The sequence below is a fragment of the Procambarus clarkii genome, chromosome 89, assembly GCF_040958095.1.
Source record: "Procambarus clarkii isolate CNS0578487 chromosome 89, FALCON_Pclarkii_2.0, whole genome shotgun sequence".
Taxonomy (NCBI): Eukaryota; Metazoa; Arthropoda; class Malacostraca; order Decapoda; family Cambaridae; genus Procambarus; species Procambarus clarkii.
Genome location: NC_091238.1, coordinates 6,905,035 through 6,921,336, shown reverse-complemented (window position 1 = coordinate 6,921,336; position 16,302 = coordinate 6,905,035). Strand labels below are relative to the sequence as shown.

At 43.4% G+C, this 16,302-nt stretch overlaps 1 protein-coding gene across 2 annotated transcripts in view; it reads right to left on the bottom strand.

Annotated features, from left to right (window-relative positions):
• Positions 1-1,366: 1,366 nt before the first annotated feature.
• The window catches only part of LOC123773447 (CAP-Gly domain-containing linker protein 3), a 59,161-nt gene continuing 44,225 nt past the window's right edge, over positions 1,367-16,302 (bottom strand). Inside the window, exons 6-14 of one of the 2 annotated variants that reach the window (XM_045767231.2) lie at positions 14,835-14,967; positions 14,542-14,691; positions 13,368-13,587; positions 12,305-12,426; positions 12,003-12,191; positions 7,833-8,085; positions 5,898-6,359; positions 3,906-4,084; positions 1,367-3,094 (exon numbers count right to left, since the gene is read on the bottom strand). In XM_045767231.2, coding sequence (XP_045623187.2) covers positions 2,877-3,094; positions 3,906-4,084; positions 5,898-6,359; positions 7,833-8,085; positions 12,003-12,191; positions 12,305-12,426; positions 13,368-13,587; positions 14,542-14,691; positions 14,835-14,967 — 1,926 coding nt within the window. In that variant the 3' untranslated portion in view covers positions 1,367-2,876. The remainder of the gene's footprint in view (positions 3,095-3,905; positions 4,085-5,897; positions 6,360-7,832; positions 8,086-12,002; positions 12,192-12,304; positions 12,427-13,367; positions 13,588-14,541; positions 14,692-14,834; positions 14,968-16,302) is intronic. The other variant, XM_045767232.2, reaches the window with a different exon arrangement.

Genomic DNA, 16,302 nt, shown 5'->3' with positions numbered 1-16,302 from the left:
TTTTTTCGTGTTGTACATTCAGCACCAACATTATAATGAGTAAATATATCATATTTATTCATTACTAACGTATTGCCAGGAAGCTTTCTGAAGTTTGTGTAGTTTGTGGTAGCTTGTGGTAATTAGACGGACCGAGAATGAGGGGATACAAGAATGAGGGGATACAAGAATGAGGGGATACAAGAATGAGGGGATACAAGAATGAGGGGATACAAGAACGAGGTGATACAAAAACAAGGGAATATAAGAACCAGGGAATATAAGACTAAATGGATATAATAACAAGGGATATAAGAACAAGTGGGTATAATATCAAGATGATCCTATATAATATAACAACAAGATAAGTCAAGCTATACAAATTTGGGTGACTTGGATTTCAATATAAATTGTGAAATAGTAACAATTGATACAATTATAATAGACTGTGATCATTAAACGATATGGTCGAATATACACTATTATCAGGACACTGCAGTATTAGCATAAATAATGGTTGTTCACACTAAGACAATAGAATGACCTACGAGAGATACAGAAAAATAATATATGTGAAAAAATACATGATAGGCATACAATACAGTTTGGGCAAAATACATGGTAGGCACAAAATACACGATTTGCATAAAATACACGATATGCATAAAATACACTATAGGCATAAAATACACTATAGGCATAAAATACACAATAGGCATAAAATAGACTGAAGGTATAAAATATATCGCAGGCATAAAATACATGGTATTCATAAAATACACTAAAGGCATAAAATACACTACAGGCATTAAATACATGGTAGGCATAAAATACACTATAGACATAAAATACACTAAAGGCATAAAATACACTATAGGCATTAAATACATGGTAGGCATAAAATACACTATAGACATAAAATACACTATAGACATAAAATACACTATAGGCATTAAATACACTATAGGCATAAAATACACTATAGGCATAAAATACACTAAAGGCATAAAATACACTATAGGCATTAAATACACTAAAGGCATAAAATACACTATAGGCATAAAATACACTATAGGCATTAAATACATGGTAGGCATAAAACAGACAGAAGCCATAAAATATGTTAGGAATAAAATTCATGTCAGCATACAATATACTGTAGGTGTGAAATACATGGCATTCATGAGTTCAGTCAAAACCTATTTAACAGTACAATGGTTAAAATTGATGCACAAGTATACTGCACATATAACCTGATATATATTCATTATATTCACTAAAACTACTTTGATTGTTTACAGATCAGACGAATCAACATCAGTGGTAAGGGTCTGGACACCAAAGATCATATTATAACGCATTTGGAAAGTTAATGAAACAATACATGTATATTACATCACGATACTTTAATTGAAGTACTTGACAATATGTGAGTATTATCAGCCACACGTGAAACACACTCTCTGGTCTGGCAGAGAAGGCCGTCTGACAACAATATATAAAATCTTCAAATTACATATTATTATATTAACTAAAATCTATATTTACAATATGCAGTATTATAGAATTTCTACAACACTATGGGAATTTCCCCCATATAAACTAGACACTAGAAAAACATTTAACTTGATGAATATGAGCAGATGAAATGACATCAAAGCCGTCCAGGACTATCAAGGTCTCACGAAAGTGAATTCGTACCCTCTGGAATCCCCTTTGATAAATTACCCTTCCCTAAGCTATCCAGGTCGATCAGTGGTACGAAAGTAGATTCCTACACCCTGTAATCCCCTTTGGTACCCCCTCCCCTTTATACTATTTAAAGCATAATACCTAGTGTTTAATCTAGAAAGTACAAGGTATTTCGGTCAACATAATTCTAATTTTAGTGGTTAACTTATATATACTATATATTATATATCTATCAACAATAAAACTCTCATATTTATACATATGTTCAAGAACAGTGATCTGATATGGGTTAAATATTCACGACATTACGTCGTAATTGTCGACATAATGTTCGACAATTACGAACATTATCCATGTCAGGTAGGCTTTCATAACACCACTGTAGAATATCCAGACACAAACTCCACGTACGCCAACACTAACTAGCTGTTGTAGGGTGTTGCTGAGACATGTAAATGGTCGCATCAATAATGTTTATAATAAGTCATTAAATATAGCAATTTGCATAATAGATATCCATGTGCAACACACTGGTGCTTACTGTATTAAATATTTGTGTCTTGCACACATACGATTGCGATGTGCAGGGTTTGTAATATAACACATTGCAAAGTTCTCTATATTTGAAGCTTTTCTTGCAGACTCTTCACCCTCACTTGAGAAATCTATATAAATTCTCACGTTCCTCTTCCAGTGAGTTTACGGGCTCACTATAGCCCGTGCTACATAGAAATTTTGTTCCCAGTAGCTGAATTTAAAACAACAACAACTCTTCCAGTCCAAGTTCAGTAACAACTGCACAACACAGCTTAGGCCTTCTTGGAGCTGTGTACAGTACAAATAAACATAGTAGCATTCTGGCCTAAATGGAGCCCTTGCCTTGCCTTGCCAGGGTTCACCTATACCACTGCTGACCCACTTGTACCACTCCCCACCTCTCAGCATTCAGAGCTCTTTTATGTCCACTTACTCGAACTATAACTATTATATTAATCATGGCGATTTCGATGGTATTTACCAAACTTCTCACGAGCTCTGAAGCGCTATGAGGTCGTCCGCAACCCCTAAATCCTTATTGTCAAGGACCACCTGAAAGCGTTTTGGAGCTCGTAACCTGTTTGGTAAATACTGAAAAAGGGGATCATGATCGAGATAAGAGAATACTTGAAGTGCTTTGTGAATCCTGGCCCGCTCACAGTGGCACACTACTCTTCCCACTCATCTTCAGGCCTGACAAGTTTTGCGCCATTGATACCTCTGGCGTAGACCTTGTTGGGTTTGACCATGATACCGTGGTGTGGGCGGCAGGTGAAATAACGCCGCCCACGCACCATACCGTCGTGGCGACCTTTGGCCGCTCGAAGCTCCACGCCCAACCACGTGCCAGCCTCGAAGTCCACCTGACCAATGTACTTGATCACTCCTGCGAGAGGCAGATGAAACAGAACATTGAAATAGATTTGAAATGCAACGTAATTATGTATTGAAAATACTTGTGGCAGGAATATGAGGAGAAGGAACGGTATTTATCTGACCAGGACTCCTGGTTGGTGGTCTGATCAACCAGACTCTTTAGACGTAACAGCTCCTAGTCCCATGTATGAATCACAACCCAGCTGATCAGGGCCTCTCTCTTTTCAACACCATAAGAGGTTGGCTAGTTAAGTCTGGAGTCGTTGCCGCAAACCCAATGGCACAGGATAGAAGAGTTTCTTAGTTTAACTGGATATTTGTGAATCAGTTGGGATTTTATGGTAAGGCGATGGCCAAGGCAACAACGGTACAAGTACTATATATTGACTGCTACCACTTGACTGGTGGTAAGTAGTGAATGTGCCAGGTGACTGGCGGTAACCGGGGAAGGTACCAGGTGACTGGAGGTAACTGGGGAAGGTACCAGGTGACTGGAGGCAACTGGGGAAGGTACCAGGTGACTGGCGGTAACTGGGGAAGGTATCAGGGGACTAGAGGCAACTGGGGAAGGTACCAGGTGACTGGAGGCAACTGGGGAAGGTACCAGGTGACTGGAGGCAACTGGGGAAGGTACCAGGTGACTGGCGGTAACTGGGGAAGGTACCAGGTGACTGGAGGCAACTGGGGAAGGTACCAGGTGACTGGAGGCAACTGGGGAAGGTATCAGGGGACTGGAGGTAATAGATGAAGGTACCAGGTGGCCGAAAGAAGCGGGGGAAAGGATGCTTGAACTGCCATGCATCATAACTTATGGCACTCACCAACTTCGTTCTTGTAGAAGACGTTGTGACCAACTTCGAGCCAGTGCTGGTTCTCACGCTTCTTGCGCTGTATCTTGGGCGTGGCGGCGAGTATTGGGGGGTCGCACCAGGTCTGCTCCTTCTTGCGCTCCTCCGCTGCTCGCTCCAGCTCCTCCTGGCGTTGTCTTGACGTCACGTAACTGTCAATATTGGCACAGTCAATAACCTTCCCAGGAGGGCATAAGTATTTTTTCTTGTCTCAATAAACATACTTGAACTTGCTTGGAGGGTATAATGTATATCCCAGTAGGCAAAACATGCTCAAGTAATGGTTCATCAACGGTGGATCTTCGTTATCAACGCTAATTCACCGTTACATGAACGTTGTTGTCCAGATTTCTCCAGGGAAAAAAGGTAGGGAAGCATATGAAAACCAATACAAAGACAAAATATGATATATGAATGAGGGGAATATGTAACAAGTAGTCATCAAAAGAAGGCGCCAAGCCGGGAAGACCGAGTAGCACCATCAAAGTCGTAGGATACTCAAAAGGCGCGAAGTCTCTCTTCAGTCACACGACGTGATCACGGTCCACGAACGACGGAAACGTCGTCGTCTCTTCATTTTCCGACCTGTGGTTTGGTCATGTTACTGTGTTCTGTGAGTATACCCCAAGAGGCGCACTCTGGTCTCGGAGATATAATCATGGAGTTTACTTTACTCTTGAACTATGTTCAACACGAAAGTATACTTCCTGGTAAGTCAACACGCTAGTTGTGGCCTTAATAATCCTCACGACATATAGGCCTTAATGATTATAAACACCGATAACACTTAATCGCCAGAGTTGTAAGGTTTTAATAACCCTTGTATTTAATAGGACTTACGGCTAATACCAGACGAATCTTTCATATACTCTGCACCAAGGGCTCACCTGTGCTAGGGTTAATAGCTTCCGCTATGTCAGTACTGTACTTACATAAATGTTGGTGCACTATTCCTATAGAATATAATCTGCAGTAGCACTATCGATATCGACTAAAATATATAGCAGTGCTATCACTCTTTGACAAGAAATAGCGGTGATAATACTATTGATAATAATAGGTAGCAGTGCTATCACTCTTGATAAGAGATAGCGGTGATAATACTATTGATAATAATAGGTAGCAGTGCTATCACTCTTGATAAGAGGTGGCGGTGATAATACTATTGATAATGTTGAACTATTGATAATAATAGGTAGCAGTGCTGTCATGTACCAAGGTGTTCACCCTTCCCCCACCTACACCTACTCACAAATTCGAAATTCGTAGCGTGTGAGGATAGCAGATGCTATCTAGGGTGGGCAGGGAGGAGACCCTCGGGCGTGTCAGACCAATAAACAAAGACAATATTTTGTTGAGCTCTAGCCCTGTGAGTACATATTTATGCTGTACGAGATAGTTGAAGAAGGTAATAGACTGACCTCGCTGCACCTTTACCATCCTGACCTCCCTCACACCTTTGCAACCCTGACCTGTTTACACCATCACACTGATTTCATTGCACCTTCTCCACCCTGACCTGACTACCCTGACCTGACCCCTCCAGTGTATTACTCGTAGAAGAATGTGCCAAACGTATCTCTATAAAGCGTTTGGCACAAATGATCAACTTTGGCGTCTGCAAACTTTCTTATGTTGCTGTTCAAACAACAGAAACAACAGCATTGCAAGCCAGTAGACAAGTAGAGGGATAAGACTTCTGGGAACGGCTTGTGGACTTGTAAGAAACATATAATATATACCGCTAAAAAATTAAAATATTTGGTGCAGCAAACACAAATTACCGAGCACTGACGAAGGATATTGAATAGGATACATCTTATTTTAGATTCACTTTAAGATTTCTGACATTATTTTATAAAAAAATTAATCACATCTTCGTAACAAGATAAGGCAGATAATTAAGGAGCATCAGAAGTTCGCAGGATTATTTGGTCCTTGGAGGGAGGGTAAGAATTGACTCACCGGACTGAGAAAGATCTATTGAGGCTAGTCATGGTTGTGTTGGATGGGTAGAGGGCCGTCTTCACCGCCTGCGCCTTCTTCGGCGACCCTGGCACCTGATTATCGAGCAGATGACGAGACGATGAGTATGATGTACAGTCTTTCATGTTCGTTATTGTGGCACCATTTGATACTCCGTTTGTTCCAGAGCTGGATCCCACACCAACTATGCTACCACTAGAGCCTAGACTCATGGGGCCATGAGAACTGAGACTCATGGGGCCATGAGAACCGTAACTCATGGGGCCATGAGAACTGTGACTCATAGGAGCCATACAACCCAAGCTAAGAGGACCACTGGAGATGGCATTAATGGTGCTGTTGGAGCCGTGTGCTGAGCTGAGGGAGTGGCGGCTGAAGCTCAGCGATGACGAGTCACCAGGAAGATCCTGAGTCCCGTCTCCGTCGTGGTCCACGCTGATTCTGTAGGGTGGTGAGGGGCGAGCGTGGTGGAGGGTGGCATGAACAATGTGCACGGTGGGTGAGGGTGGTATGGGGACCGTCCATGGGGCAGGGAACATCCACAAATGAGGAGATATGGGTAGCAAGGGCACAAGGATGGTACGAGAGAAAGGATCAGGGGTAACAAATGTTCCAGAGGATTGTAATAGGGGAGGGTGGATAACAGGTATAATTGATAGGACCATGGAGGGAAGGGAAATAGTAATAGTAGATATTAGTATACTACTGCAAGTAAGTTACGCATGTAAACTGCTTAATCTGATGTTATTGCAAGCTACTAAACTAACATTAATATATTAATAGTAATGCCTTACTTAATGAGACTAACATACAGATTACTAAGAAATGCAAGACAAATTCTCCGTCTAACGTTAGTGCTTATTGCTCTATATTATAACTAAAAATGTATATTATGGCAGATGCTGCGGTTTGACTCAACGAAGGAGTGCTCATGCAACAATAAAGATGTAAATTAGCACTCCAGGTTGGCACCTCAAGAGGTTGGCTTCGTCTCAAGATTTGTAACTCTATTCAAGAAGAGACCTAAACACTTTAAATATTTCCTGCTGTATCACCACCCTACAAACATCGTTGCCTAACAGGCTACACACACCTGCAACCTCCAATATCCTCACAAACAACGCACCCATATCAATGATCATCAATTGGGCAGTTAGAATAATAATATTATGTGAATGTCAGAAGTTCAAATGTTTAACAATCGACTTGAGAATGGTCCAGGACGGACCGAAACGTCGTCGTCCCTTCACCTTCTAGTGTGTGGTCTGGTCAAAATGTTTAACAGTTCCTCTCTCACCATTATTTATTAATAAAGAAATAAGTGTGATCCAATTAACAGTTACTCTTATGGTTAACGTATATAAAAAGTGGTTATTTGAATGGCGGGTGGATCCCTTTGTTAGTGTAACCTGATGCAGCGCTCTACCCACACCTGATGGGGCCCAGTTCCCACACCTGACGGAGCCTAGTACCTACACCTGATGCAGCCTTGTATCCACTAGATTTGGCTACCATTATCCAGAAGCTTAAGACTGATCAAATAAAAAAATCCTAACTTCCAGTTGTTCGTGTTCAACTAATGTGTGTGTGTGTGTACACGCGCGTGCGTGCGTGCGTGCATGTTCTTTGTTCAACAGCCGGTAAAATGACTAGAACAGTGGCACTAAGTCAACCAAGAGCTTTACTTACTTCAGAACAGAAATTAAAATATATAGCAAGCTTTACTTTCAAAAACCTAATCTAAATTGAGTTAAGTTAGAAATGACTAATTTTGGTTATTACCGTCAAGCATTATTGCAAAATTAATTTATTATTAAAAATTAAGGAGCCATTTAACCTTAGACCCAACTACAAACACCCTTAAGTTCTTCCCTCCAGATGTCTACTGCTAGTCTAAGACGGCGTGAAACTCACTTGATAATCCTCGAAGGTGAGGCGAAGATGCCGTGGTGGCTCCTGCAGGCGAAGTATCTGGTGGCGTTGACGGAGCCGTCGTTGGTGCCGCGGGCCACGTCCAGCTCCACGCCCACCCAGAAGCCCGAGGCGAAGTGCACGCCGCCCGTGTACTTCACCACGCCCGTCACCACCCGCGTCGACCCGGTGCCCACGCCCATGTCCACGTACACCCGGTCGCCCAGCGCCATCTTGCGGCTCGTGTCCCGGATATCTGCCGGCCGTCAGTCATCATCAGTTATGTGGGCGCGGTGAGCTATTGTTCATTATCAACGGCAGGTGTGTCTTCACTAGCAATGGCAGGTGTGTTTATTATCAACGGCAGGTGTGTCTTCACTAGCAATGGCAGGTGTGTTCATTATCAACGGCAGGTGTGTTCATTATCAATGACAGGTGTGTGTGTGGTAATTATAAATGACAGGTGTGTTCATTATCAACGGCAGGTGTGTCTTCACTAGCAATGGCAGGTGTGTTCATTATCAATGACAGGTGTGTGTGGTAATTATAAATGGCAGATGTGTTCATTATCAATGGCACACCCACGTGTGTGGGTTGAGCTTCGGCTCTTTGGTCCCGCTTCTCAACTGTCAATCAACAGGTGTACAGGTTCCTGAGCCTATTGTGCCCTATCATATTTACACTTAAAAACTGTGTATGGAGTCAGCCTCCACCACATCACTGCCTAATGCATTCCACCTGTTAACACTAAAAAAAAAAAAAATTCTAATGTCCCTATGGCTCATTTGGGCACTCAATTTCCACCTGTGTTCCCTAGTGCGTGTGCCCCTTGTATTAAATAAACTGTCTTTGTCTACCCTATCAATTCCTTTGAGAATCTGAGTGTGCGTGTGTGGGGTGTGCGGGTGTGGGCGTGCGTGTGGGTGTGTGCGTGTGGACGTGTGTGAGTTAAAGGGCTCCCATTCATGTTTTCAGATCCCACTAACTCCTAAGTTTGCCAATCGAACTCATAGGATATTCCTAGGCGTGTTGAGCAGTAGGGGCGTGTAAGCCTTGACACTACTGTGAGGGGGCATGTGTGAGGAGGTCCTCACAGTGGTGGAGAGGGACCCCCTCCCTCTCTCCCTCCCACTCATTACATCACCGCAGTATTAGGACTGGCGGCCACGACCTGCACTATCATCATCATCCCCTGACTGAATTAAGGCCATTCCACCACATGTATGCATATGTGCGTGTGGGTATGTGTGTGGTAATAGTTTTGGCGTCTGTATATGTATGTATGTATATATGTACATGTACGTATGTAGTCGGGAACAGTATGCCTGTTAGGATTAAATTTTCTCTAGACCAACTACTGGTGACCTTCCCCAGAATGCAAACCACAACAGTTGCCTTACTCCAGGGTATTTATTTACAAGGTGAACAGAAGTATCAGGTAAAAGGAAACATGCCCAACCAAACGCTCCTGGGGATCAAACCCAGGATCGTCGGGTTGTGAGCTAAGGACGCAGCCCACTGTGCCCTAAGACCCTACCCACTACATCTTGAGTAGCAACATCTTATTCGCTTCAATCAGCGGAGACTTGAGCGACAGCCACTTTAATAATAAAGGTCAGCATACTCACAATAAGGATGAGTCTCTGTACGTAACTGATACTCAACTGGGACATTTTCGCTCGCTTGCTTGTCTCCAACTTCCTCATAAGCACATATTCCATGCATAGTGTCATCACTATACATGCAAATGCTGGTGCTTCGAGAGAAGTTCAAGAAGAGCAGTGGAAGGAAGATTCGTCATCTCAAAGAGAGGATCAGTCACAGCACACTTTTCTCGCAGCTACAGCATCTTTCATGATTCCACCATCCAGAGGAATAAGGGTCCAGGGGGCATACCCTGGGCCCTTACTCCTCTGGGATCATGCTGTGTCCATGCTGTGGTGCTGCCCCAGGCTGACCAACACACCAGGCTCCGAATCTTCCACTCATTGTGTGTCGATCCTTTGGATGAAGTCCTCTCCCCCAAACGAGTGCGACAGATGACTCTGCTGTTGGATATCATCTAGGTGAAGCCGACAGAAGACCTCACGAATCATATATTAATTAAACATATGTTGTAGCAGGACGTTGCTTTGCTTCTATGAGAGGAAAATAAGTACACCGCCGTGAGGGTGTCATATATGTCATGATGCAAGGGAAGGCTGCAGACGTAGCCAGCCGGAATGAAAGGACCCAACTCATTCACTGCGGATTCTGCCAATCAAATGATTAACTGTGGAGACCATGAACGGCACAACTGCCAACCATGGTCACAGCAACAAGTCCATCTAAAGACATTGGGATCACAAAGATATTGGTGTACAACAGGCAATGAGGATTATTCTATTCAAAGGCAATGAACAGAAACGGATGCAGGACGATGTCCCCATAGCTTCATGTGGAGCTCTCTCAGTGTTTCGGGGAGCAGCGAGGTACAGCAGCCCCAGAGCACACTGCTGTGCTGAGTGTGGCACAGTCATCTTGAAGCAACAAGGTCCAGGCATTTCCTTCCTTGCGACAGCAAACAGGGCAGCTGCGGGTCACGTGACTGCCCTGCATTGCTATATTCCCATTTTTTGTTCCTACGCCGTAGACGGTCCAAGAGCAGATGTCTAGACTCTCATATATAGGCTAAGAGATCTTCGTCCCACAGTTCGATTCATATTCTGACCAAAGTTATTCTCTCAAGTACATGATCCGCTAATAGTTTTTCAACCAGGTCCTTACTCATTTCTGAGTTCAAAGGGGCGAACAGTGAAGGACCAGAGTCCAATCATTACACCCTGCCAAGGATTCGAACCCAGGTCTTCTCGCTTCTAAGCATTGCTAATCCTTTCTTCAGGAATTTATGATGCAAAAAATTTACATAAACACCTAACTCGAGAACTAATTCTGACGGGGAACAACACCTTATCGAAACTAAATATTAAATAATGTGAGGTTGGGTAACGTAGCCACAGGTGGTGAGGACCAGCATGGAGGTGGATGAGCGCAACAGACACGAGGCCAAGCATCAGACCCCAGAGTTACGGACGAGGGTGGTGTGTGTGTGTGTGTACTCACCTATTTGTGCTTGCGGGGGTTGAGTTTTGGCTCTTTGGTCCCGCCTCTCAACTGTCAATCAACTGGTGTACAGATTCCTGAGCCCACTGGGCTCTATCATATCTACATTTGAAACTGTGTATGGAGTCAGCCTGTGTATGGTGTGTGCATGTGCGTGTGTGTGTAATTACCTAAGTGTAATTACAGGATGAGAGCTACGCTCGTGGTGTCCCGTCTTCCCAGCACTCTTTGTCATATAACGCTTTGAAACTACTGACGGTCTTGGCCTCCACCACCTTCTCACTTAACTTGTTCCAACCGTCTACCACTCTATTTGCGAAGGTGAATTTTCTTATATTTCTTCGGCATCTGTGTTTAGCTAGTTTAAATCTATGACCTCTTGTTCTTGAAGTGCCAGGTCTCAGGAAATCTTCCCTGTCGATTTTATCAATTCCTGTTACTATTTTGTATGTAGTGATCATATCACCTCTTTTTCTTCTGTCTTCTAGTTTTGGCATGTTTAATGCTTCTAACCTCTCCTCGTAGCTCTTACCCTTTAGTTCTGGGAGCCACTTAGTAGCATGTCTTTGCACCTTTTCCAATTTGTTGATGTGCTTCTTAAGATATGGGCACCACACAACTGCTGCATATTCTAACTTTGGCCTAACAAGTCATGAACAATTTCTTTAGTATATCGCCATCCATGTATTTAAATGCAATTCTGAAGTTAGAAAGCATAGCATAGGCTCCTTGCACAATATTCTTTATGTGGTCCTCAGGTGATAGTTTTCAATCTAGAACCACCCCTAGATCTTTTTCTTTATCAGAATTCTTTAAAGATTTCTCACATAATATATAGGTTGTGTGGGGTCTATGTTCTCCTATTCCACATTCCATAACATGACATTTATTAACATTAAATTCCATTTGCCAAGTGGTGCTCCATCTACTTATTTTAAAGGGGCGCTTCTCCCTGTGTGTGTGTGTGTGTGTGTGTGTGTGTGTGTGTGTGTGTGTGTGTGTGTGTGTGTGTGTGTGTGTGTGTGTGTGTGTGTGTGTGTGTGTGTGTGTGTAAGTGAGTGAGTGACTGACCCTGAGCCACCCTGGACGACACTCTGGACACGTCGACGCGGCCGTGGTTGACCCGCCCTGGGGGAAGGGAGACGGAGCGTCGCGACGTCGTCCTAGACCTCTGCCGCTGCGACACAGACGTCGAACGACCCTGGCGACCACAGCTCACGTTGGGAATCTTCGTCAGACGATTCATAGGCACGAAGATTCCTGCACAGAACATAAATGAATTGTGATGAAAACAGCGTTGTATAAACTTCAATATTAATCAATCACTGTTTACGTGCATCTAAGAGTGTGGCATCAGAGCGGTGGCGACTGACCATAGCTCTTGGCACATCTGAAGTACATAACGCCCTTGACTGTGCCGTTGTGGCGACCCGAGGGCGTCTCCAGCTCCACTCCCGCCCACAAGCCAGTCGCGAACTCCGTCGTGCCTACGAACCTGCAGAAGCACACACAGTTTAATGATGCTTCCTTCCAAACCACATCAAATCATTTATGCCATTAATACTGTATAGTAGAAAAATAAGAATTTAAATATATCCGCAAACCTAAAACAAAGCAGATTTGGAAATTAAAGTCAGTCTTGGTAAAATAATATAGATACTAGAAACGCTATGCAAATCAAGGGTCCAAAAATGTGGGAATGACCTTCCCAATCACGGCAAAGGCTGCCCATTTCTCAACCAGTTTAAGAGATAAACTAAGTACTTCCTTATCAACTCCATGTAACCTACCTTACCTCCTAAATGCCAACCTATGTCTTCTATTGTCAAACATTAATGATTAATGACAAATTTGTAAAACTGCTGATTTCTGCCACATATAAACTTAAGAAAAGTGTAGTCCGTCTGTTTATTTATTCAAAATTACTATCTGTTCCTCTGTTGCAATTGCTACTGTTAATTCAACATGTAATTATTGTTATTCTTTCTTCTACTTCAGTTTAATTTCTGCTTTTGGTCTCAATTAGTCTTAAGTTTTAGTTTTTTAGTTCCCCCCCTCTCCAAATTTTGCCCAAAACGCTGTGCGTATTTATTTATTTATTTATTTATATACAAGAAGGTACATTGAGTTTGTGAGAATACATAGCATGGTATTTACAATCTTGTAAAGCCACTAGTACGCGCAGCGTTTCGGGCAGGTCCTTAATCTAGCAGATACTTTTAAGTAGGTAAGTGTTAGTGGCTTTAGGCACAGTATATACTAGCTCTATGTAGAACTGAAACATCCTGCTTGTAACTCAATATGTATGTATGTACTTTTACCTACATAAACTATTTATATTTATTTATTTTATGATAAAACTAAGACAGTAATGGAAGATACACCTGCCATAAAGAAAACGTTAATACCAGGGGAAACTCAAGCGTTACTTCTCACCTAAGTGTTCCTGTCTTGACACCGCTGATGAGGACCCGGTCACCCAGCTTCAGTCCCATGGCCTTAAGTACCGCCCTGCCCGACGCCCCCTGGCTGGTGTGGGCGGCGTGGGCGGCAGTGTACAGGTGGGAGGCGCCGGGGGAGAGGAGGGCGCGCAGCTTGGCTATAACGTCCTGCACGTCGGGGACTAGCTCGTATTGGTCTGGCGTCGGGATGCACTCTGCAGGACACAACAACACTGTCAAACACAGCTATTCTGGACAATATTTGTTCGGAGCGTGGCAGTGGAATCGCAGCAGAAGCGCCGTGATGCAGCCGTGGTGCGTGCGTGCGGGCTCCACCTCTACTCCTTCCACCTCCTCCAAACATTTCCCCATAGATACATTACCTCATTGTGATTTCATTACGTAAATATTTTCTTCTTTAATTAATTTCATACGACAGAAAATATATCAAAGGTTAGAATATATACAAGCTCAACTGTTTGTTCCCGATATATAAACGTGTTTTGAAATCTAATATGTATGTATATATGCATGTACATATATGTATATTATTTAATAAAGGAAAATCTGATGTTTTCCATGGCAAAATAAGGAGTGTTACCAAGTCACTTGGGTGAGCGACATACAGACGTCAGTACTACCATGTTGGGTGTGGTGTGGAGCTGAACTTGGTACACCAAGTACACCAAGTTAGTCCCTGACATGTTCCGGGACTAACGAGGGACACGTCTCTATGTGTATACATTCCCTGTGACTTACTGTAGTGATATATGTTGTTACACGACTCTCAGAGAAGAGCTGTGCACGCACAGTGCTCAGTGCTCTCCTTCACTCGTGCACAAAGTTAATATACTTTCCTCACAATTTAACTTTTTGGGTTTAATATTAAAAACAAAAATGTTTAGCGTAAAAGAGCAGTAACTAGCCACACGAAACAAGTTTAGTTTAAACGGGGTCAACTTACACTACACTACACTACAGGGTCAACTTAATTACATTTAACAAGTTTTTTTTTGTTTTGGATTAAACAGCTGATGACATCAAGCAGCGGGCTGGCGGAGGTACGAGGACCACCACTAGTGCACCTCGACCCCTAAACTTACTTGCCACAACCACCACTTACCGCTTCTGGCCACCTGTACAAAGCGATCGCTGGAGATGTAACTTACGGAAGGGTGTTCGTCCCTGTGTGTCAGTGAGTGAGAGGGCGGCGCCATGCTGCAGCAGGACCCTCACCGCCTCCAGGCTCAGGTTGGCCGCCGCGATGTGCAAAGGGGCGCCGCCGGAGTACTCCAAGCAGGCATCGTTGATACACACACCTGACCAGGACAAGGGCATCTGTAACTACCCCATTACAAACACCATTGTCGACAAACGAACTCAATTTGTACTTCATATAGCTTTATTTATTAATTAAAAATGGGGGAAGTAAACTGTCTATGAAGAGAAGCGCCGGTCGTACCCTGTGGGTCCTGCAGGAGGACGTCGAGGACTGGGGCGACATCGAAGTAAGCGGCATAGTGCAGCGCCGTCATGTGGGTCCAGCGGCATCTTTGGTGGACGTCCGCGCCGTTCACAATCAGCTGCTTCACCACCTGCAGCAGCAGAGACTGATGTTACTCCAGGAATACCTACATGGTGGGGGTGGGACGTGGGGGGCACTTGTGCGTACTCACTCACGTATGCAGGGTTGAGGTTTAGCTCCTGGACTCAACTTGAATAGACTTTTTGTGTGTACGGGTATGTGCTTTGTATATGCAGGCGAGTGTGTGTGTGTGTGTGCATGGAGGTGGAGGTGTGTAGGTAGAGAACAATGACTCCCTGACTGATAAAAATAAAGATTGTGTGTACGCGTGTGGGCGTGTCGTGGGTGGCGGTGGCTGTGGGAGGTGACGGTGACTGTGGGAGGTGACGGCGTAGTGGGTAGTGCACTCTTTGTCTTATCACCTGCACAACTGACTTTATTTGGCATGCTTGGCGAAATAGAAAGATGTGTGTGGGTGCGGGACTGTGGGTGTGTTACCGGGTTCCTATATTCAATATTTCACACACACACACACGCACACACACACACACACACACACACACACACACACAAAAGGGATAGAAAAAGGAAACTACACACACGCAAGATGTCTTACGACAAGCTGCGTGTTGGTTAAAGAAATGAGTTTTTCGGGGATGTCACCACCAGAAAGTATAAGGCGAAAAAATAGTAAGAGGTGCCAAAGATATCAGAAGGACAGCACACAGCGAAGGGGAAACTGCCTCCCTGCAACGTTTACAGAAAAAGAACTGAGTGTAGATAACACCAAACCTAATTCCGGAGGCACATAAGATAACATCGTCAGCAGCATACTCTCTACTAGCAAAAATCAAAACATCGCTCAGGAGCCTAATAAGGAGACATTCAGATTACTGTATGCCACGTACGTGAGAACAGTCCTGGAGTATGCCGCCTCATTCTGGAGCCGCTATATGAAATATCATAATAAGGAATCTTGAAAAGATGGTGAGATTTCCAGCAGAGGATCGTCCCAGAAGTGCAACGGATACGACATGAGGAAAAGAGAATATATAGAGAGAGAGGAGACACAGTAAAGACGTATAAATTACTTATGGTAAGCAAGAAAGAATAGGGAAATGTTCACAATAAATATCAACAGTACTAGAAGGCATGGATAGAGGCTTGAGAAACAAATAAACCATAGAGATGTTTGAAAGATAATTGTTAAACTTAAGAATAGTAGAACATGGGATGAGCTAAAAGAGAAAGCTATAGAAGCGAACTCAGTTCATAATTTTTAAAGAAAATGTGACAAAAAAATAGGTCGGAAGATATTTGAATTTTTATAACTACTTTATACACACGAATATTTAAAACAATTCTTATGCTCTACACTTGGGTTGGACGGTAGAGCAACGGTCTC